At 38.2% G+C, this 24,623-nt stretch overlaps 1 protein-coding gene across 1 annotated transcript in view; it reads right to left on the reverse strand.

The window, feature by feature from the left end:
• The window catches only part of SLC26A7 (solute carrier family 26 member 7), a gene marked incomplete at its 5' end in the record, with an annotated part of 66,520 nt that extends 49,655 nt beyond the window's left edge, over positions 1 to 16,865 (reverse strand). Inside the window, one exon of the mRNA XM_082046305.1 lies at positions 16,676 to 16,865. Within this exon, the coding sequence (XP_081902431.1) occupies positions 16,676 to 16,865 (190 nt within the window). The remainder of the gene's footprint in view (positions 1 to 16,675) is intronic.
• Between the last annotated feature and the right edge of the window lie 7,758 nt (positions 16,866 to 24,623).

The raw sequence follows: 24,623 nt of genomic DNA on the forward strand, positions 1-24,623 counted from the left end.
ATGCCAAGAAATCATCTTTTAACAGAGATATTCCTGCAAGGCAGCAGCTTTGGTTGATGTTCATCTTTAGATACCTAAGAGAGTAAGCAAGTCTGCATTGACTTCTTGAAAGTCAGCAAAAAGAGAAACTCCCCAGATGATGCTTCTGATCATCAGCCTCTACCGCCATTTCACAGTTTTTACTCCTAGAAACTAAGAATAGGAGAAATTGCCTGGCAGAGTGACTCTGTAAATCTTGGTCAACACCTTGTTGTGCAGTAGGGAAGGTGGGAATGGCTTGTGTAAAACATAAGGTGCCTTTCTGAAGTCCACCTTTGACCTGAGTGACCAGTCTAAGCTTGTGTATATGTGTTTGTATTGCCAGAATGACCGTGCATGATCTGTGACAGAGGTGATTCAGATCTATGAAATGGAGTTGCCTTCTGTGTACTTTTGAAAACTCCAAAGAAAATTGAATGTTTAGGCTTAATTGTTCTCACCTAGCTTTCCTGACTCTTCCAGAAAACATTTTTACCTGAAATGTTATTGTAGGGGGTTTAAATAACATAGAGAGTACCAAAGAGTACCTTTGTTTATAGGCTTTCAGTGGGAATTCATAACATTTTGAATCAAGAGCTCCCTTCTTGAATTTGCATTTGAGTCTGTTACAAAGAACACACAGTGTGGGGAGACAATAAAATGCCAAAATGCCAGAAGTGTCAAGCTTCTCGTGAAGCACATGCAGCCTAGCAGTTCACCGGTTCTTAGAAAAACATCATGGTGAAGATTTTGCTAAGATGGATCTTACAGGGATCACCTTCATACACACTGTGCTCTACCAAGTAGCACTATCAGTTAAGACTTGGAGAGGAGATATGTTAAAACATGTCTGTTGTAAAATTTTGATGCCTTCTTTTAAACAGAAAAGGATTTCATAGCTCTTTTGCCTTTTAATTAGCATATCTACCAGTCATCACTTCTGCTTTTTTCTCTTAGGACACCATAATCGTGAACCAGAAAGATCATTGAAATTATAGTTCTACATCCATGTTCACATGCTCAATAGATGGGGAAGAAGATTCTGGCCCAGAGCGACACAGAGGGATGTGCCTGGGCAGAATAACAACAGTACAAGGCAGAACTGCATGACCCTATTGCAGACAAAAGTAAGCATGGGGGAAAAAAAAGTAGAGAAAAAGAGAAAGATATTTTAAATGGTTGTTCGACACTGGAAAATTCTTCCATTATAACCATTTTATGAACAAAATCAAAAATGCTTTAACCAACTTGCTAGTAGAATACCACTCATACAGATATTCCAAGTTTTGCAAAAAAAAAAAAAAGCATTATGCAAGGCTAATTTATTTTACTCTCCAAAAAGTAAAGGAATCAGAAAAATCAGTATAACTTGAGCCATACTTCAATTATAGCAACATAACTGAAATTAAGTGACCTCTCTGTGTGGACAACCATAAGAGAAATACACAAGACTTTATACCGAATGCTGAGCCAGGTATGTACTTCACAGGTACTATTGGGAAGAGGTCTATAAATCCTGCTTAATATGATCTGCAAAATACTCTATGTTTAAGTTACTCACTCATTAAATGAAAGGAATTATTTAATGTTGAACCAAAGAATTCCAAATAAAGAACATTTTCATCTGAAAACATTCTTATTTCAAAAAATTCCTATTCAAATGCTGCAGAACAGCTGCATTATGCATAGACAACTTGCCTCAGTGAGTTCCTTTGCATGCTCTCTCTCTCACACTTTTTTTCCGAATATTTGGACTCTATCGGTTATTATACGGGAAGCACAAAAAATCCCTTTTTGCTAGGAAAGGTTAGCAAACTTGAAAGTTATATTTTGAAATATTAAGCTCATTTTGCAGAAAACAGATTATGTTAATATAATTTTTAAGTCTGTGCTTCAATAGTGTTAATTTTGGATTTGGATGTTTTCCTTCTAAAATCTACGTGGTTCACTTTGAATAGGTTTTCACCCTGAGTAACTTTATAACTTAGTTCAAGAGGAGATTAGTTTAGAAGCTGAACAAAACAAAGTTAAGAGTACAGTAATACACTGCAGGATAAGCTAAAATGTTTCCAGAAGAGGGACTACTAGCTCTTTTACTATTCATTACGTCCAATAAATTCAGGATTAAGAGCAGTATACATTGTTCTTTCAGCATTTACAAGGAAAACAATGGTTTAGCTACCGCAAAATAATCTGTCACCATCTAGTTGTAAAAGCCAATTCTCTTGTCTCAGCATGTGTTTACTTTGGTTTATTATGTTTCCTAAAACCTTCCCAATCTGAAACATTTAACAATTATGGCAAAACTGTGTTTGATCCAGCATAAACTGTACATGTTGTGGGCACAGCACAAAAAGCTCAACCCAGCCCCTAGATCACACAAACAGAAACCCTGTCAAGATCTCAATTCAGCTCTCTGAACAGGACTGAGGGGAACAGAGAGGCACAACCTGTATGAACCCTTATGGCCAGAAGAACTGGCTGACAGAAATCTGACATTAGTCTTGTTAAACTGTGGAAAAGGTGCAAGCTGGGCAAGGTAGCCCAGCAAACCCCCAGCATCAATCACAAATTTTGCTTTACTTACAGACTTGCCACTGAGAAATATCTGTTGTTTACGGGCAGATAATCTAAATGTAAATCCAGCCCTTGTTTTTTTCCCTTTCAAAATCTTTTTGCATTAAATTTCTAGAAGCAGTGTCTCATTATTTTCATGGTGAGGTCATGGCAGTCAGGACAGAACTAAAATTACCAGCGTTCGAGTCTAGTCCTGGCTCTGTTTGTTAGCTTTTTGCCCCCATGACTGAAGCGTGTCAATTGTGTGCAAGAGCAGAGGGGCATTATAAAACAGAATGAGTAAGGGCTTCAGGCTTTCTGATTAGGCATAGTGTTCAAAGATCCCAAGACTTTTAAAGATACAAACAGTAACAGGTCTCAGCTCACTTCATTAATTTTTGTATTAAACTTTGCTACAATGCATTCCATATGCCCAAGAACTAGTCAAAAGGCAGGATTTTTTTTTTTTTTTTTCATTCCAAACAGTAATACTACTCAAACAGATCATAAAACAAGGATCCCCCATTATCTTCACTGGCAATACACAGAAGCCTCTGTGGCAGTGACATTAAAGTTTTCAAATGAGAATATAAATTCCATGGAAAGAAATGCAAACAAAGAATGAGCAGTAAGTTCAGATACAGTACATTAATATTGTTCTTTGTTTTAACTAACTCCTTATCATAAGATAACATTGTGCGACACAGTTTCACTGAAAACTGTGCTCTCTGACTAGCACCAGATGCATAACAACCCTCTTGCATACCACACTGAAAAGAAAGAGATGTTGCACCACTGTTGGTAAATGTCAAATGCAGATAAGTACAAAATAACAGGCTTGACACTAATAGAAACAAGCCCATGTCCTACCACAGGAGAAAGGTCTTAGTTTAAATTTATAGTTTTTGCTAATTAGGTTAGTGCCAAAACTATGGCAATAAAAAATATTTTCCATAGAAAACGCTATGAATTGTCGGAGTGTGGTCATCTAGTTAACAGTTTTCTGCATCTGGAAATATTCTCATGATACATGTACATGTTCTGAGGAAAGCTACACAACGTCTTTTGGAAATATGATATGAAAACCAAAAATTTATTTGAAGAAGCAGGAAAAGTAGTAAGCTTATAATTAATTTGAGGAGTTTCAAAATTTGTATCATTTACTACTTACTGTGAAAAGCTATACATTTAAAAGTTTTTCTGGTAGTGCATGTATTCAAATAACTTTTTGTTATTTTAACCTTTTAGTCTTAAATGTGACTCTATTAAGATGGTCAGACCCCAAGTTTAGAGAACTCAAACTGACACTAATATATCTTATCTCACTAAAAATGCTACCTGTAGTTGTGGTCACTCTCTGATGCTTCAATAAGACAATTTCACCCTTTGTTCACAACTGGAATTATGTAGTAAGATATTCCCTGTAGATGTCCTAAAATGTAGAGTTAACACATATCAATCCCTCTTGGAAAAACAACAAATCAAACACTCAGTGATTCCTATCGCGGGCTTTAATTTCTAACTTCAGGATAGGTACATTTTAGTGAAGGAAAAAAAAACATGGAAAACATTTTTAATGTTATATTTCATAACAATTTTCCTACACAAACCTATAGTTCTGTCAGATTCTTTGACACCAACTTGTTAAAAACTATTAACACAAAAAGATCCTTTGGAAAGATTGTCATTTACCTCCAAAAACTGGAAAGCTCAGTATCATTTCTCTCCATGGTACACACATATACATCTTATGCTTGCAAGATCTCTCTTTGCTAATGGCACTGTTTGCTGGGGCTACACATTTGGATTGTACCTTCTGACTTATTTAAAGACAAAGTACCAAGACCTTAAAAAAATACGTTAGTTCTTCTGTCATTCAAAGCCTGAGAGAAATGAAGAATGTAAATGCAAGATGGGAGATTCTGAAAAATGTACCATAAATCTTTCAGATCCTACACAATGTTGAGTTAGCAACCATTCTTTCTTTTTTAAAGGATGCTTCTGTGCAGTTCTTTCCCGTGCAACTGTCTCCTTCAGTTTGGTGAGAATGAAGCACCTCAGCTGTATTAGTCATAGTACCTGAATTCACAGTATTTCACAGTATCTGAAATGCAGCTCTCCCACTGTGCCATCTGTATATAAAAACAAACTTAGTTGCACCCAAAAACAGACTAAAAATAAATAAATCTGGTACTTTCCTTTCTTTTAATGGAGCTCCTTCAAAAAAAGCTGTGACTCCTGACAGACAATCAGAGATTAAATATTTAGACCTCTTTAGGGTAATTCCTCTGCATGTTAGTAAGAACAAAGAGAATGAAAGCCATAATGGCTTCTGGCAAGCAAGCAATTGTGAGGTAGTCTTTTGAGAAGCATTAACTCCGTGGAGAAACAAAGACCAGTCATGACTGATCACAGAATCTCAGAATCACGGAATGGTTGGGATTGGAAAGGACCTCTGGAGATCATCTAGTCCAACCCTTTTGCTAAAGCAGGTTCACCTAGAGCAGGTTGCAGAGAAGCACATCCAGGTCAGTTTTTACTATCTCCAGAGAAGGAGATTCCACAACCTCTCTGGACAGCCTATTCCAGTGCTCTGTCACCCTCAAAGTGAATAGTTTCTCCTCATATTCAGATGAAACTTCTTGTGTTCAGTTTGTGCCCTTTTGCCCTTGTCCTGTCACTAGGCATCACTGAAAAGAGTCTGATCCCATCCTCTTGACACCCATCCTTAAAATATTTGTAAACATTGATAATATCCCCTCTCAATCTTCTCTTCTCGAGGCAAAACAGACTCAGGTCTCTCAGCCTCATAAGAAAGATGCTCTGGTTCCCTCATCTTGTTTGTAGCCCTCTGCTGAACTCTCCAATAGTTTCTTGTCTTCCTTGAACTGGGGAGCCCAGAACTGGACACACTGATGACAGCCCTTAACCAAGATGAACTAGACTTTTTGAAATCCATGAAAAGGACACACATTTTGACAGACCGCTGGCCAAGAATCTCAGTACGGTGAGTTTTGCTGATCTCTCTGAACCTGTAAGACTATTGGTGAAGTCATTTCTTCATCTGGAGGGAATCCAGATTTCCCAGGCTTGCTGGGCTCTGTCCATGGTGCTCTGGTAGCCCCAGGCACGGGGTCACACATCTGTGAAGCTCATCTGGTCATGCTAAGACAAGCATACCTGGACATGAGGCTCCAAAGGATCCAGAGGTGGTCCAGAAGCTGAATTCACATTTCTAGCAGTCTGTCAGACAGGTCTGTATTAGACCATGTGTAACTTGAAAGAATTTCAATAGATATAAGAAATGAAATATTGCATGCACAGCAGCATCAGTGCCTTTCTCCTCTGACGCAAAGCTGTATAAATATTAAACATTGCCCCACATTTACTCACTAACATGTTACCTTTCATGATCAGCTTACATCATTATTCTTTATATGGGAAAACTATAACAGAGCTCAGCTGGACACTCTCTTCTACAAACCATTTATGAATTACATGGATTCTCCAATGCATTCTCTAAGAGATTTTTCTGGCTCTGTTTCTGAATATGCTTATTCAATTTCATCTACACATGCTATTTGTATGCCAGATGTATATTTACAAGACAGCTCTACCCCTTAATAAAATTATTAGCTCCAGTAAGTCTGCTGAGAGTATATTTATGTCTACATTTATGGTCAGAGCCTGAAAAAAATCCCTGGCAACCATCACTCTTGAGAAGATACAGCTGGAGTTCCTCCATGAAAAGCTAAATATATATATACATATATATATGTATGTTCTTGGCATCATGCCTTCCGAAACACTGGGCACCAGTTCTGGAATGCATAAAGGCAGTATAGTTCATTTTTTTAATAGCAAGGTCTCCAGCCAGTATTAAGGAATTAGTTGTTCAATAATAAATCCAGCTCAAGATTAAATTAACTTTAATTAAAACATACAAAACAGACCAATTCTCAATGAGTTATTATTTGGCTTGCAGAATGAAAAAGAAGTTGGCAAGAATAACAATACTGATTTCATCAGATGCCATCTACATCTCAAGGGCTCTCCACCCCCTAAAAATCAGCCCACCAAAACCTGCTTGAGCCAAAGCATTTCTTGTTCATGATAGGTCATAGAAAAGGCACCAAATATATAACACTACATATAAATTCTATATGAAGCATATCCATGTGCTAGCTGACTACAAAAAAAAATATTAAAACAAAAAAAAATAAAAGAACACTACCAGAGTCCCAAATCTGATAAATTTGAAAGTCCAAATCTTATACCATCATGCTTCCACATGGGCAACTTTGGAGTATATGCAGTATAGCACAGGAACAGATATTTGTTTCAAAACAAACAGCATAATGTTAATTAATCCAGCCAAATACCAGGAACTTTGCAAGATAAAGATTGAATCCAGAAATATAATGACAGTATTTTAGTTTTAAAAAACCCCACATATTTGTCTTAACTTATTAATAGACACACCTTAGCTCAAAACTTCCCATTTTCTTTTGAGCAACAGCAGATATTGAAAGGAAACATCAACTTGTGAAGGAAACCACTTGTGCCCTGTGTTCCATTTCCTCTTATGACAGGCAAACATGTGATTTAGTATATCTATGAATGAAATTATGTGAGGAGTTACATCTTCTCATCCCAATATTATAATGGAATATTTTTAGAACTGCATCCAATTTTAAGTCTAAACAGAATCATGCTACTCTATACTAATTTGTTCATGTCCTGCAACTGTCTTTTACTTAATGTCTTTCCTGAGAAGGAAAAACCTTCTTAGGTTTTAATTAGCCTGTCCAAGCCATTTAAGTCTTCCCTCAAATAGAATCTTTGTTTTTCTGATCCTTCTCCTAGCCTTTTCTTCTCCTGCTGAAGTTTGAAATAATCTTCCATGAACTGAGGCAACCAAGATGACACACTATATTCCAGACAATGCATCAACAGTCAGCATTACCTGTGGTCATCAGCTTCACTGCAGCTCCTGAGTCACCTAACAATTCATTTTTTTCAAATTGGCTAATTATTTTTCAGCAGATCATTAAAACTAGCCCTAACTGAAAGCATCAGCAGATTTATCTTTAGAATGCATATATAACTAGAGCAAAACCTACTAGCTGACCTAGAGCCTTGCTTCAGAATTGGGTAGCAGGATCAATCTTTCTGGTATCCTTTATTGCTATACATGCAAATATTATTTTATTATAATTAAAGCAAAATCCACTTCCATTGCTTACATCTGGTCCAGTCTTTCACTTGCAATGCAGACTTGTATCTTGGATACATTACACTCACTATGCTACCATCATAGAATATCATTCCAAATTTGAGACAAACATCAAAGGTACTTGCTACTGGATCTTCAACATCACTTACCTATTCTTTCACACTTCTTGAGATGATGATTACCCATCTCAGACCTTGATCTGAGAGTGTTTTATTTTTTGTCTTTAATGTCAGTTACATAACCAAGCCATTTCCCACATGGGCAAAGTCATTATCATTCAGGAAAACTGAGACAAAGTACTAATTTTGTCCTGAGGTTTCAGTTTAGACCAAATACTCAAGCAGAAAGTATCATGTCTTTCTTTTGTCCTTTTTTTCTAAGGCTGAAAAAAAACATGTAGGTTTGGTTTTTTTTGAAGGGTCAAACTCAATTGTGATGTTGGACATTCATATTAGTCTCAAACAATTGAAACCTGTATTCTTTGCACCATAAACTGTCAATACAGTATTGCATGAGTCATTTCTGTGCTTCAAGCAAAAACACTTCTGTGTTTCTGATTTCCCTCCTCATATACTTTCCTGTTACTGGACAGTGTAAATAGCTCTAAGATGCTATAATGAAAAGTGCATGATGCAAGTATTATAATCACTTAGTGAATCACAAAACAAAAATTAAATCATGTATTTGTCTAAGAAGTAGCCTCTCTGGTCATTAACAGCTTGCATTATATAATATATCAAAATTATCAAAACCTCAAGCAAGGTCTTAGAAGAAGCTTGAATGGGAGGGTTGACATTGTCTGAAGTTAGGTACCTACATCAGGAATTTACATCCAGAAAGACTAAAGCAACTTCAGGTGTTAAACAGAGCACTTAATTTTCCCATTATAGAATGCCCTAACCAAAATATTTCAGGTAGATCTGTGTTACATAACTATACAGAGAACTGATGTACATAAATAAACTAGGTACAGTAACATACACATTCAAACAGACCAACTTTGTGGATAATTTCTCTGGAGAAGAACTCAGCTGCACAACAGAGTGTATATTTCTATAGACTTTTTCAAACAAAGTGAGACTTACTTTTTTTACAGCCAATGACAGTCAGGGAATCTTACTGATGGGTTGCAGAATTACCTACCTGGCTTCTAGATACTAGTCTTTGTGGACAGTATGCATAGTTCTACCCAGAAAAAAACACCAAAACAAACATACAACAAAGAAACACATTCTAAATAACAATCAAAAAGCAATACTGAGACATGATGTACCAACCAGTATATGTTGTGTAATTTAAATCCTGAGAGAAGGCACAAAGCTATTTGCTTGAAAAGACAAGATTGGATGAAGAAGGCTACCAAAATCGACTAATGAGAGGTAATGAATAAATGCTGCCAGGAAAGATCAACTATGAAAGGCCTTTTAGTAAAGATGGATAATACACTTGGTGCAGTAAAAAGTTACCACAGACTGTGAAAATGAGCTAAGCAGCTACATTCTGAAGAGAAATGAAGGGGCTATAACGTATTCAGCAGGCTACAGAGAAAACAAACAAACAAACAAAGCATTATGACATCTTTATGAGATTTAGCTACACAGAAATATTACATCATAATGCATCTTAATAGTATCATGCAAGGAAACAGAAAAAATCGGATGCAGCTTGATCAAAGTATACTTTTCATACAAGTATGTGGTGTCCAGGTCACGTGAAACAAACACAAAAAAAATTCTGGTATTATGGACAGGTAAATGGATGAGTTACAGGAAAGACAGCAAGATCTGCCTTTAACCATATTGCACATGAGACATTTATTACCCACAGTGCCACAGATAGAACAGCTGAGATACATCTCACCTACATTTTGATGTCTACGTCATCAGTGTTTACACCTGAGCCAGTCTCCTGTTACACTCAGTGGAAATCTTACCAATATAATCAATCAACTTTTAAAAAGTAGATTATTGAGTTTATTCAGATGAATCACACCTATGATAAGTCGATCCTGGCCAGCAGCTAAGAACCCACCCAGTCACTCCCTCACTCCACCTGAAAGGATGGGGGACAGAATCAGAAGACCAAAAGTGAGAAAACTCGTGGGTCAAGGTAAAGACAGTTTAGTAAGTGAACAAAAGAAAATGCAAAAAAATGATGTAAAGGCAGTCATCCACCACCTCCCACAGGCAGATTGAACACCATAAATTTCACTAACTCTTATCAACTATAATAGATCTCCATTGACTAGTAAAGAATGCAAGAGTGGCTTGCTGAAAAGTATAATAGATACCTTTGTTTTAATAGTACAGTTTCAATGTAGAGAGAAAAAAACAGATTAGGCACTTATGAGACATCTACATGGACCTAGTATTTAAATTTGTGTGTATGGGTAAGTAACAAAGAATGAAACAGACAGAAATATCTTCATGTGAAGACTGTTGATGGGGTATTAAGAAGTTGGAAAGGGAAAGGGAAGAGAGCAATGAAGTGCTAGTCCAAGAAGCAAATTAAGGATTTATTTGTTAAATTATAGATGTCTTGCTCTAGTCTATCAGTAACAAATGTTTTTGAGAAACATGGACAAATTAGGTAGCATTTACCGAAAGATGAAAGCTCAAATTTCTTAACTGTCTGTGCAAGCATATAGCAAACTTCAAGACTGGATGACGAAGTTCGTTTTAAACCCCAAGGTTATTTATCAACCTTAGGTATCAGAGTAAGAATAAGGATTCTGTGTCTGAAAAATAAGGTGTTGGCCTTTGTGTTATTAAATGATAGTTGGAACTAATATTAAATGATAGCTGGAACTAATGAAGTCTAGTTCCTTTTACTGGTTTTGGATCATGGTTGACTGAGTTTGCAGTCTGAGACAGTGCAAGCTCCAAGTGAATCTTTCCAGCAATTGGTGCATTTGAAAGTGATGTTTTGGGGTTTTTTTTTGAAACACATTATCTAGTGCCTAACAAGGTATGAGCTTCTGTTATCACATTTTAGAACCTAGGATCTGTTTCCACTGGCTATTCTCATAAGATTTGTAGAAATATAATTATCTTTGACACTTCTTTCTCCATCTTCTGTGGAATTAGCTAATGGACTCTAAAATTAGAGGACATACACAGACACCATCCACGTGTTGTCTCAATAGGTAAATAGGACAGAAGAGTTCAGCAGTGAATCTTGGCACCCATTCAGATTAACTTGCTGTTTTTAAGAAGATGATGAAACAACAATAGGAACACTTTGAGAATACCTGCTTGGTTTCAGCAATGACTCTTTAATCAGAAATGCCAAGCAGCACATCATGACAATCCCCGGGCTCTCCTTCCCATCTCCCTGTGCTCCTCAGTGTCCTCTCCCTCACCCCAGTATTGGATCTATTCATTGTACTGAATGCTACTGATCAATGGTCAAATATGACTTGGGCATGTTTTAAACAGATTTCAAAAGTATTTGAAAAGCCATGTCAGAAGATATACTCTCTGCAGGAAATTATTACATAATTTCTTATGGATTCTTTGATAATTATTGTATGTTTTATTGATTAACAGTGTGAGAAAGTAAGGATAACACCTTAGGCATAGTGGCACATGGTTTTACCTTAGCTCAGTGTTAGGCAAGGTGACACCTTGCCTTAAAGATCCATTTCTTCCACACTGTACATACAAGTAAAGACTATTAAATACTCTTTAATTGTTAAATTAATTAAAATAATTAAATTTAACTATTAAATAGCATGCCTTTCTTGTACGTCATTCCTGGACTCTGCCACCACGGGACATAACTTCTAGTTTAAGAGTGTCATGTGGGAAGAAATTTAAACCTAAACAGATAGATGAGCTCAAGTGTTCCAGTTTTCCAGTAGCTGAGTTGAAGGTTTCTTACAGGAGTTTGAAGGCATTAGTCACATTTAGTAACTAATCATTTGGGCCCTGAAAATCAGAAGATGAATAATAGTAGAACTTTAAAACTTTATCCAAAATAAAATATGGCATAAGAACAGCTATTCTGAAATATCCTATACCTTTATAAAAGACCTTATGGGAGCAAACATTACCTATTAATTGCTGACATTTCTAATAATTTGTTCTTTTTTTTTTTTTTCTCACTTATGAGGCAAAAACCAAAACCTGCTATTCCATAGGAATTCTCCAGAAAAAAATTCTGAAAATTCTGCGAGGAGCAGTTATGAGCATTATTTTTGTTGCATTCACTATGACACACTGACAGAGACTTTCTTCTTTCCTTCCTTCCTTTACACAGGAAAGCCACCTATATCATCTAAAATTTAGGTTAGAAGTTGGAACATGGACACATTTCCCCAGATCAGAGCATCTGCCAACCTGAATAGTTTGAACATGGCCAATGCCAGATGAGGGAGAAATCCCACAGTAGGAAATTATGAAAAACACAGCTCAGTTGGAAGGTCCTTCTTAATTATTCTCAAGCTACTGGACTGCACTCTACCGTGGAGTACGCAGCCTTCATCACTCGAAAAACTGTTGTGTACAAATACAACTTCATATTTTCCCATACACTTCAATAACTCAAGTTTATTTCCATATGCTTGAATTTACGTAAACATGTTGCCGTAACACCAAATGACACTGTGCTCTGCACATCACTTATCACTGGTTACTAATTATTTCCTGCCATCACAATCACAGGACCTAGTCGCGGTGAGGAATTTTAACTACCCTGATGTTTGTTGGAAGGACTACTCGGTCAGCCAGCCACAGTCTAGGAGGTTCCTCCAGTGCCTTGACGACAACTTTATGATGCAAAGGGTGGAACTAGAAGAGGAGCACTGCTGGACCTCATCCTCACTAACGAGGAGGGTCTGGTTGAAGCGGTAAAGGTTGAGGGCTGCCTTGGTTGCAGTGACCATGAAATGGTAGAGTTCAGGATCTCATGTGGCAGGAACAGGATAGCAAGCAGAATTGCAACCCTGGATTTCAGCAGGGCAAACTTAAGCCTTTTCAGGCAATTGCTAGGTGAAATCCCATGGGTAAGGCTGCTTGAAGGCAAAGGGGCCCAAGATAGTTGGTTAGTGTTCAAGGACTGCTTCTACCGGGCACAAGATCAGAGCATCCTGACACATAGGAAGTAAAGGAAGGGAGCCAGGAGACCTGTGTGGTTAAACGAGGAACTGCTGGGTATCCTCAAGTGGAAGAGGAGAGTTTATAGTTCATGGAAGGAGGGGCTGGCCACTTGGGGAGAATATAAGGCTGTTGTCAGAGGGTGCAGGGAGGCAACTAGGAAAGCTAACACCTCCTTAGAATTAAACCTGGCGAGAGACGTCAAGGACAACAGGAAGAGCTTTTTCAAATACATGGCAGATAAAACTAACACCAGAGGCAACGTAGGCTCACTGATGAATGGGGTGGATGCCATGGTGACAGAAGATACAGAGAAGGCAGAGTTACTGAATGCCTTCTTTGTCTCTGTCTACTCTGCCGGAGGCTGTCCTGAGGAGCCCCGTACTGCTGAGGCCCCAGAGGAAGCCAGGACAATGGAGGAGTTTGCCTTTCTGAGGACTGGAGGAAAGCTAATGTCACCCCAGCCTTCAAAAAGGGCAAGAAGGAAGACCCGGGTAACTATAGACCGGTCAGCCTCACCTCCATCCCTGGGAAAGTAATGGAACGACTTATCCTTGGTGCCATCTCAAGGCATATCAAGGATAAGAGGGTCATTAGGGGCAGTCAACATGGCTTCACCAAGGGGAAGTCATGCTTGACCAACCTCATTGACTTTTATGAGGACATAACAAGACGGATGGATGATGGCAGAGCAGTGGACGTGGTCTACCTTGACTTGAGTAAGGCATTTGACAGAGTCTCCCACAGCATCCTTACAGCTAAACTGAGAGAGTGCAGTCTGGAGGATCGGGTAGTGAGGTGGACTGTGAACTGGCTGAAGGAAAGAAACCAGAGAGTTGTGGTCAATGGGGCGGAGTCTAGTTGGAGGCCAGTATCTAGTGGAGTGCCTCAGGGGTCAGTACTGGGGCCTGTATTATTCAATATATTCATCAACGATTTGGACAAAGGAATAGAGTGCACTATCAGCAAGTTTGCTGATGACACCAAGCTGGGAGGAGTGGCTGACATGCCAGAAGACTGTGCTGGCATCCAGCGTGACCTGGACAGGCTGGAGGGTTGGGCAGGGAAAAATTTAATGAAATATAACAAGGAAAAGTATAGAGTCTTGCGTCTCGGTAGGAACAACCCTAGGTTCCAGTATGAGTTGGGGAATGACCTATTAGAGACCAGAGTAGGGGAAAGGGACCTAGGGGTCCTGGTGGACAGCAGGGTAAGCATGAACCAGCACTGTGCCCTTGTGGCCAGGAAGGCCAATGGCATCCTGGGGTGTATTAGAAGGGGTGTGGTTAGTAGGTCAAGAGAGGTTCTCCTTCCCCTCTACTCTGCCCTGGTGAGACCACATCTGGAATATTGTGTCCAGTTCTGGGCCCCTCAGTTCAAGAAGGACAGGGAACTGCTGGAGAGAGTCCAGCACAGGGCAACAAAGATGATTAAGGGAGTGGAGCATCTTCCTTATGAGGAAAGGCTGAGGGAGCTGGGTCTCTTTAGCTTGGAGAAGAGGAGACTGAGGGGTGACCTCATTAATGTTTACAAATATATGAAGGCTGAGTGTCACGAGGATGGAGCCAGGCTCTTCTCGGTGACAACCAATGATAGGACAAGGGGTAATGGGTTCAAACTGGAACACAGTTCCACTTAAGTTTGAGAAGAAACTTCTTCTCAGTGAGGGTAACAGAGCACTGGAACAGGCTGCCCAGGGAGGTTGTGGAGTCTCCTTCTCTGGAGACATTCAAAACCCGTCTGCACACATTCACAGTATCACAGTATCACAGTATCACAGTATGTTTGGGATTGGAAGGGACCTCAAAAGATCATCTAGTCCAATCCCCCTGCTGGAGCAGGAACACCTAGGTGAGGCCGCACAGGAACATGTCCCTTCCAATCCCTGATATTCTGTGATTCCGTGATTCTGTGATTCTGTCTTTCATTTTATTAAAGAACTTACTGGTTTATTTTGTGATAGAAGGAAACAGACACAATAAGACCTCTCAAAATTTGGGGTCATTTCCCTTCATGCTACATAACAAATAGGACTTCAAATTTTCTTATGTAACCCTCTCTATAAAAGCTTTGAAGGATAGTCCAGGTAACTGGAAGGCTTACAACACTAGGAAAAGAGTTAATGCAAGCAGGGTCTAAAGAAATGCATTGTGTTCAAATTAAAGCACCACAAATGTGATTAAATGCTTTGGTATCTAACTTTCCTCCTTTTCCATCCCCTAAAATAATTTTGAAATCTTGAGAAGCAGTGAGGAGAGTGAAAGGAAAAACAGGCAATCAGTTTTTAAACAGCATAAAATAACGATAAAATTATTTCTAAATTACATAAAAATAATCTGTGAAAAAAAAACCAAACACACAAACAAATATTTTCTGTCTTTACTGGTTCTTCTTAGATTTATCTGTTACATTAAATTACTTCTTGCTGCAAGACTCAAACAAGAAAATAAGAAAATCCTGGCTAAAACTTGCAGCAGTGCTGACCTGCTGTTTACCTTAATATTTTTGATGAATTTCAACATATTGTTGCTAGCAGCATTTTAATTACAATTGTTGAATGCACACATACCAATGAAATTAGATACTTTACAGTGTTATGGTATTAAGGTTCTTAAAGTTAAATCATGCCAATGCAGATGTTCCAAATTACTTTAAAAGCATAAATACTTATATGAACTGGTTGTTTCCAGCTCCAGCATAATTCAATTAAAGGAGTGCTTATAATTTAACAACATGAATGATAGTTAAGCATAGCTAATATGGAAAATTGTTGAGGAGTATATGTAGTTCACATAAAGGAAGGAGTTAAAGTCCATCTGAGGCAGATAAGAAGCTGTGATTTGCCTGAGACGAATATAAAATATTGCCAAAAGAAGGTGATACTATCAAAGACACATCAAAAACTGACAAAAGCATTTATTTCTCAGTAGCAATCACGCTATAAACCTGGATAACTGGGACTTCAGGTTTCTTCACATCATTGTGAAGGCTTTTGGTTTGGGCAATTTTTCCTTTTCCTTTTTCTCCTTGTTTTTCTTTTTTTTTTTTTTTTTTAAGCTGCCAAATGGAGTCCAGCTCCACCCCTACTTTGTATTGCTGCTTGAAAAGAGACATGGTAGGTAATTTAACACAGCATTAAATCAGCACAGAAGCTGAAGTACGCAAGCCATGGATGCAGGCAGATACTTTCCATGAGTAATGTCTCTGGCAGAAGCACCCTTTAGGCACAGAAAGTTTTAATTTTTCCTGCTGCACTCTGGGCTTCCACAGGTAACAGTATAATGCCAATGTTTATTCCAGAACAATATGTCTTACAATACAATTATCATGTGGATTATATATTGTTTTCCTTTTGAAACAAGAAAAAGTGGTCATTCAACTGAGAAAACATTGCATATAATGAAATGCAGCATGAATAGGGCAACTGCTTTCTTATCTCATACATTAAGCCTCTGAAAAATTGTCAAAGGCATGGAGTATATAGTAGATTTCCAGCTCACAGAAATTAGCTACAATAACACAAAGCGTTTCTATCCACATTCGCACATCCACTATATACATATAAGAGTTAAGACTAACTATATATATATGAGTTAAGACTATACACTTTTTCCTTATATTTTTATTTCAATTAAATCAACATTAGATATATAAGCATGTATTTTTTTTTTTAGCAAAGCTTTAAGATAACACTATAAAAAAGCGGGAGGGAAGACCAATTCAGCATTACTAGGTTTCAAAATATGAATCTGAAATGAGTTAACTGTACCTTGAGTCACCTGTTGAATGGCTAGCATCATCCCAGAAACCGTGTCGGGAAGCAAATTTTCCTTCCAGTTGTAGACAGGTGCCCATTTCAAGATGGGCAGCCTTCTCATACACCAGACTTTGATATCTTCAGAGCGAACAGCCTGGATCTTCCTCCAGACTGCACTTCTTTTCCTTTTTGCTCCTGTCATCATTCCCACCTCCCAAAAGCAGTTCCTCTTTCAGAAAAGTGAACAGTTGAGGAATCACCCTGGTCTGTTTCAGTCTCCAGTTTTCTTCTGAGATTTTGCAGTTCCAAAATAACAGACAGAAAAAAAAAAAAAATGAACAGAAGCAATTAAGATTTCTGCAGCTGCTCTCTAACGATACTAAATAAAACCACTTATTAAATGCTTCAATTATATAAACAGCTACATGAAATGCAAGAACTGTTTATACCAATGATTACATTTTCTACTCTGCAAAAATTTGGTCTAGTCTCACGTTAGTTTGTGATTCTTTCCAGTAAGCTCCTGCTTTATATTCCCTGTAATGCTTGTGCTTTTGGCCTCAGTCCTGTGGCAAAATGAGGTATTAGTGGGTGTGTGAGGGACTCGGGCTGGGCTATGCTAATCTGAGCAGGACGTGCCTGGCAGAGCCAGCATCTCCCTGCCAAGCCCAGGAGAGCAGCCTTGGCTCTGCCGGGGGAGCTTTGCTGGCTGTGGTCAGAGGGCATGAAGTCCTCAGTAACCTTGGTGCCAGCAACTCGTTTTTGCTGCATCACTGTTTTGTCTTCTAAATGACACTAAAAAGCTAATTTATGTAGAAAGTTCAGAACATCAGGTAGCTGAAAATATGCGCAGCTTCTCTCTGGAGGCTGAAGCCTCAGACTAAAGTGTTGAAAACTCAAAGTGCAGTGAAGGACTGCAAGCTATCGGATCCATGTGGGATGTGCTGCAAATGCTTGTGATGATTATTCTTCTCCAAAGCTACCCCTTTCTGCTTTTGGTAGTCTGCCCAGTAAAGGCTCTCTTCGTGAAAACAGTTCACCAAGTAACTTCTGATCTTGCAATAACTTCATGCACCTTGCTCATGATGCAAAGTGCTCAGATAAGAAAAGTGACAAGACCATAGAAGAGGCTTAAATGTCAAAATATTTAAATGCCTTGCCCAATGCAGAGCAAAGACATGGTGGCACTTCTTTAAGTTTTTTATATCCCTGGATGGCAAAGAAATTGAAGTGTGAGATCCATCACATGGGTGAAGAGTATTCCCAATCACTATGCAGTAGGCAATAAAAATAAAAGTATTTTTAAATATTTCTATTTCGTTTATATAAATTAATTTGCATTTTATTGTTTAGATTAAGATGAATAAAACTGAAGCGTTGTCCTCTGAAAGCAGCTTTAGGAAAATGAGGTTTTTTTTCCAAATGCAATAGGAAGAAAAGCACAAGGTCAAATGCACCACAGTTCATTCTAGTGAGTGATATTCAGGTGGTGTCCACTGCTGCAAAGGGAAAAAAAGAAAAAAAGAAATAGCAGGAATAGACTGCTTCAGACAGATCTTCATTCTTAACTATTCCAGGCATACTTATTCTTTGTCCTGCCCATCCTTTAACCATGTACAACTTTTAAGGAACAGAGAAAATGCACAAGACATGTTTACCTTATTTCTGTTCACCAGAATAAACCTTCTAGCAATGATTTTTTTGTTTGTTTGTTTGGTTTGGTTTAGTTTGGAGTTCGTTTTTATTTTTGTGTTTGGGGTTTTTTTTGTGTGTGTGTGTGTGTCCCTACTTTTAGCTTGAAAGTACAGTTCAAGGACTTCATCATCAAGGCTTTTAAGGCTGCCTAGTGCTTCACAACACAGACCTTTCGCTACTTTCAGTGGTCAGAAGTGGACAGGAATCCTTCAAGCTACAGTGAGAGCTACTCAGCTGTTAGAGGTTGCTTAGTTTTGATAAAATGTTAAGTGCATCTAACTTAAATAACATTTACTGGGGAAAAAAATCAAAATACATTTCTACACATAAATATGTATGTATAAATGTACCCAAATTCAGGTACATGTGTAATAGAGACTAAGTCAATTAAAAAAAAAAAAAAAAAAATCATGGTTCACTAGAAGCTCTGGATATTCTGAAACAGTCAAAAAATTATGAAACCAAAGAACCATCAGTAAACACACAAGGACATACTCTTCATTCTTCAAACTTCTCACATCAAAATGCTGGAGCTGTTTGAAATAGTCTGTAATTGAGATTTTCCTACCTTATATTTGCAGAGTCAGTAAATCTGGACAGTTTTCATCAATCCTAGATTAGTATCTGAACTCCTAGGATTAGCCATATCAACATACTTTTGTCTATCACCAGTAACAACAGACGGTTTCTCTCTGTGGGTATGTATGTGTATGCATGAGTGCAAACATCCTACAACTAATACTTTAAAATAAGCCCTACCAGTTAAACACAGACAGAATTACACATGCAAAGTGTTTGCGATATCTGTGCTGATGTGGGATTTGCGTGGAAATTTTGTTTTGCTCCAACAATTACTTTGATGAGTAAAAAAATTGCATCATCCTTAAATCTGGAGTTGATAAACATCGTTACTAGTCTTGAAAAACATTGTTGCTTTTTTAACTTTGGAAATAATAAAGTACTCTTAGTTAACAATGACACAAACACCATATCATTTACAACCTCCCAGACAAAGAAATAAACATTTTTTAGGGAAACCTACATCTCAATACACAGTAGTCCAACATTTGAATCTTAAAAATAAATCAGAAAACACTTTTCTAAAACACAGTATCTTAACTGAAACACACACCATATCCTACATGTGATGTTTAAACACTCTCCCATCAGGTGGCTTTCATTAACCTATAAACCTACAATTTATAAACTCCCTAAACTATGCAAGCTTGTCACACTTCAAACTGTATCACGATGTGCAGGTGTATGAAACAGGTGTACAAAACTTAGCTTTCTGGAACAGCATAGGATAAGCATGAGGAACCTCTGGGTTTATGCATTTAAGTCAGTGTATTCTCACACAAACAGTTGTAAGGTAGATAGATTACAATTAGCTCTTTTGATGCATTTATATAAGTAAAGCCTATGTGTTTTTTTCCTGGAAATTACCCAATAGTATGACTCTAAAAGTGTACATAAGTACAATGCTAAAAAGGTAACTGCCATAAGTAAAAATTTAGAATACAGAAAGTACATCAAAGGAAAGAATTATTGCACCATAGATCAGATCTGGTGCACTTTTCAGACTTGGTTTATAATATGTTCACTGAAAAATGAAGTAACCTCTGTGAGGAGAGTCTATATTTTCATCAGCTCCTCTAATATTTACATACATTGGATATTTGTATACATGGGGGTTACGTAGAATTAGGAGGTTTGATTTTCTTCTCTGGCCTCAAAAGATTAAAATTTAAAACAAAACAAAACAAAACAAAAAAAACATTAAACCAACCTAGTCCTAAAAAAGAAAATTTTCTGGCAAACTCTGTGATAAAAGTCCTAATGCCCACTTCACTAAACTTCAAGAACAATGATTATGTTTACATATGTTCACAGTTACAGTTAATTGAAGTTATTCATACCTTAGGCAGACATAGATGCCATGATGGAAATAATATAACATTTTCTTTGCAATTTTTCTCAGGAAGATGGATCACTTATTAAATATCTGCAAACATCCAATACTAAACCAATTTGGACTAACTAAATCTGTATTCATAGATCCATAGAACCACAGAATAATTTGGGTTGGAAGGGAACTTTATAGGTCATCTAGTTCCAACCCCTCTGCCATGGGCAGGAACACCTTCCATTAGAACAGGTTGCTCAAAGCCCCATTCAGCCTGACTTGGAACTCTTCCAGGGATGGAATATCCACAACATCTCTGGGCAGCCTCTTCCAGTGTCTCACCACCCTCATGGTGAAAAATATTTTCCTTATATCTAATCTAAATCTACCCTCTTTCAGCTTAAAGCCGTTACCCCTTCTCCTGTCACTGTATGCCCTTGTAAAAAGGCCCTCTCCAACTTTCTTAGAGGCCCCTTTTAGGTACTGGAAGGCCACTATAAGGTCTCGCTAGAGCTTTCTCCTCTCTTAGCTAAACAACGCAAACTCCTTCATCCTTTCCTCATAGGAGAGTTGCTACAGCCCCTGATCATTTTTATGGCCTCCTCTGGACCCTCTCCAACAGGTCCATGTCTTCCCTGTACTGAGGGCTCCAGAGCTGGATGCAGAACTCCCAGTAGGGCCTCAGCAACACAGAGCAGAGCAGGAGAATAACCTCCCTTAGCCTGCTGGCCATGCTTCTTTTGATGTGGTCCAGGATATGGCTGGCTATCTGGGTTGCAAGAGCACATTGCCCAGGTTTTCATCCACCCAAGTCCCCCAAGTCCCTCTCCTTGGGGCTGCTCTCAATCCAATCATCGCCCAGCCTGTATCAAGGTTTGGGATTGCCCTGACCCGTGTGCAGGACCTTGCACTTGGCCTTGTTGAACTTCATGATGTTCACATGGGCCCATGTCTCAAGCCTGTCAATGTCCCTCTGGATGGTATCTCTTCCCTCCAGTGTGATGACTGCACCACAGAGCTTGGTGTCATGTTGCTGTATTCCAACAGATTTATATCATTTGTTCCAGAAGAACATCCAGTTCATCCAAGTCACCTCTCCATGTTCCCTCATAAACCCTGATGGGGCAAATGAAAGTACATGCTGTCACTAATCCAAAGCTACATGAACCTTCCTGGCTGGCTGGTGGCTGTCCAACTGAATATATTATAATGACTGAGCTCTCCTAAGCCTTTGGTGCAACAAATTTCCATTCATCCTTGTCCCCTGTCCTGACCAATGACTTCTATGAACTCAGTTTTGTTACTGCTATCTTTCTTCCAAATGCAGATAAAAATTGCTAAAAGATTCAGAGGATACTAGATGAAAGACTTGAGAAAAAAGACAGGCAAAAACCTTGGTCACACAAAGATTGTGTCTTTATAAAGATGGTTAAAGTTCTGAGAGAAATCATATGAAAAATTCCATGTATGTTTGATAAAAACACAGCTGGATGGGAATAAAAGTCAGATTGAAAAGTACTACAAGAAACAGACCAATCTGTGTTGTTCACACATCACAGAACACAGCACATGAGAATATTATACAAGGTACTGAATTAATAAGAGGATAACAAAAAATAGAACAAAAAAACAGTGACAGAAATCTACACTTCCACAATACATTACTGAACTTTGAGAATTTGTATAAAACTAAGTTATTGGTCATATCTATTACATAAAATATTAAACTAGGCCACAGAATCTGCATACTTTTATGTATGCAAATTATTTGTTACTGAAATTGAAGGAACTTTCCCCTCTGAAATTCTGGTACATCAAAATCAAACATAACTCACAAACTCCGAAACTTTCCAATACATCTTTCAAAACTGGATGCAATGTATTTATTTTCAGTAACACCTAACTTTAAAAGCACTCCCAATTTCAGTCATAAAATACTTAAATGTGGACTTAAATTGAAAAATATGTGATTCTTGCCCTTCACAAAGCAGATTAAGCTAAAATCTCAATCTATTCATCATACAGGATGTTCAGAAGCCACTATGGCTTCATACTAATACCTCCTTTACCATAGAGTAACCAGAATTATCACAAAATAAAGGTGAAAATCCAGGCAACACAGAAGTCGGACCCTGACTCAAATTGCTTGGGCTCATCTTTAACATCTTCTCCTCAACTGGGGGTTTCAGCATCGTCGCTGATGCTGAGCTGCACCAAACTGTGTGAGGCAACACTGGCATCCAGTGGCTTCGCTTGGTATTTTTCTTCTGCTATTGCAGGGTCCGAGAGCACTTTCTGGGTCTGCCACTGCCCCATGACATGATGGGTTTTGAACTGGCTAATGTTAACTACACCGTTTAATAACACAGTATGTTAAAAAATCAGAGATGTGTAGCATCAGTAAAAGGTTTATTCGTTACATTTCAAATTTATTTAGTGGTCAGAAATTCAAGACAGGAGGTTGACTGATAGATTAACAATGTACTAAATCATAGGAGGCTAACACTCCAGTACAGTGTGTTCTCAGTTCATCTAATGAATAAGAAATAGAAGTGCAGAACAGACCAAAAAAAATCTGATCATGCAACCATCCTCTCAAATTCTGTTCTTGTTATGATACTTACAGGTGCCTGCTAATAAATCATCATGCAGTTGGTAATTAATAAACACCCAAAAAATTAAAATTATTGGGAAATCATATAATATTATTTCAGCACACCAAAAATGACCATAAGAAACCTAACAGTGTCCTTTTCCTAGGGAAAATTGGTAAGGAAAATCTCATATTTTCATTCTCTTTAAAGTTTGTTTCTAACAGCTGTTTGAAGGTCAGCTTACCTTCAAATTAGTAAAAAAAATGTTTGTGTTTTTTTTTATAAACTAGGGACAAGTGTCACAGAATGGGCTGGAAAATCAGATTAATGAATTTGTACACTTCAGAACACATCTTCATAGACAAAATACATAAATGCATATGCACTGACCTTAAATGCAGAAATATTTTGTGATAAACCTTAGCCTTGACACAGATTCATCTGTTCAAGAGAGATACTGTTTAAGGTCCCAACATCAAAAAATGTAAGTTGAAAAAACATCTAAACAATAAGCATCTGTTTCTTTTTATTATTTTGTTTATCCAAATGTTAAGGCAGAGCGCATAAACCAGATTTTCTGACTACTGAGTGTGCAAACCAGCCTATAAGCCATTCAATGAAAGGAGACCTTTTTAACTTCAGAAACCACAGATCCAAACTCAAGTGACCCCCTTCCCTTGCGGTCCTTATGGGCTGGTGGGCGTTCAGCACATGTGGAGCAGCTGCACAGCAGAAGCAACTGTAGTTGCTTCAAAAAGGAAAGGCTATGAAAAGTAATAATTACAATTTAGTATTTAAATAGTTAGTATCTTGCTGCCCTTAGAGACAGCTAATCGATGGAATTCCAGGGCTGTAGCCAAGCAAATCCCATGAAGCCTGTGGGAGAGCTGAAACCAGTTTTGATTCTAGCCTCGACCACCAGAGAACAAGTTTCAGAACCTGTTCAGAACCTCTGCTCACTCCAAATCTCCATCATTTCAAATCAGTGGGCGCTGAGTATTTAAACACACCTGGAAGAAGCATCCATCCTTGCATCCGAGACCCAATCTGTGGACAACAGTGCTGAGACCTGGCCCACCAAATGCTGTGGGACACTGAGGCCTTAATGCAGCTGCGAAGACCAAACCTCAGCTCCCATGACAGAGTCTCATTTTTCCTGGAATTCAGGTGCAACTGTTTGGCAAGTTAGACAAACAGCAGGTAGGTCTAAAACATAACTGTGTTCAAAAAGTGCAACCTGTTGTTTCCAAGCCACCAAAGTGTTCATATGTCAAGTTACTTTTTACCTGAATAAACACAATGTTCTCATTAACTACAGAACATTTAGGTGCTCACTGATTATCTAATTTATCTAGTTTATCTAATGAGAGAAAGATTTGGGAACAACTATCATGAAACAAGCATTCCTGAATAATTTTATCTCCAGATAACCTTAGAATCATAGAATAATTTAAGAGAGCGGAGGAATCTCTAAAGGTCAACTCATCCAAACCGTTCCTCAAAGAAGGGATAACTTCAAAGCCAGATCACGTTGCTCAGGACCTTGCACAGGGGCATTTTGCAAATCTCCAAGGATGGAGATCCCTCAAGCTCTGGGGACAAACTGTTCTTGCGCTTACTTCCCCTCATTGCATTTTCCTCCTGCTATGTATTCAATTAGAATGTCCCTTCTACTGCTCATGAGCATTACCTCGTCCTCCTACACAGCTCTGACAACAGGCTGGTTCAGTTTTCTCTATTACCTTCCTTCCTACTCTTCCTCAGA

This window comes from Streptopelia decaocto (genome assembly GCF_964273445.1).
Source record: "Streptopelia decaocto genome assembly, chromosome: 2".
Taxonomy (NCBI): domain Eukaryota; kingdom Metazoa; phylum Chordata; class Aves; order Columbiformes; family Columbidae; genus Streptopelia; species Streptopelia decaocto.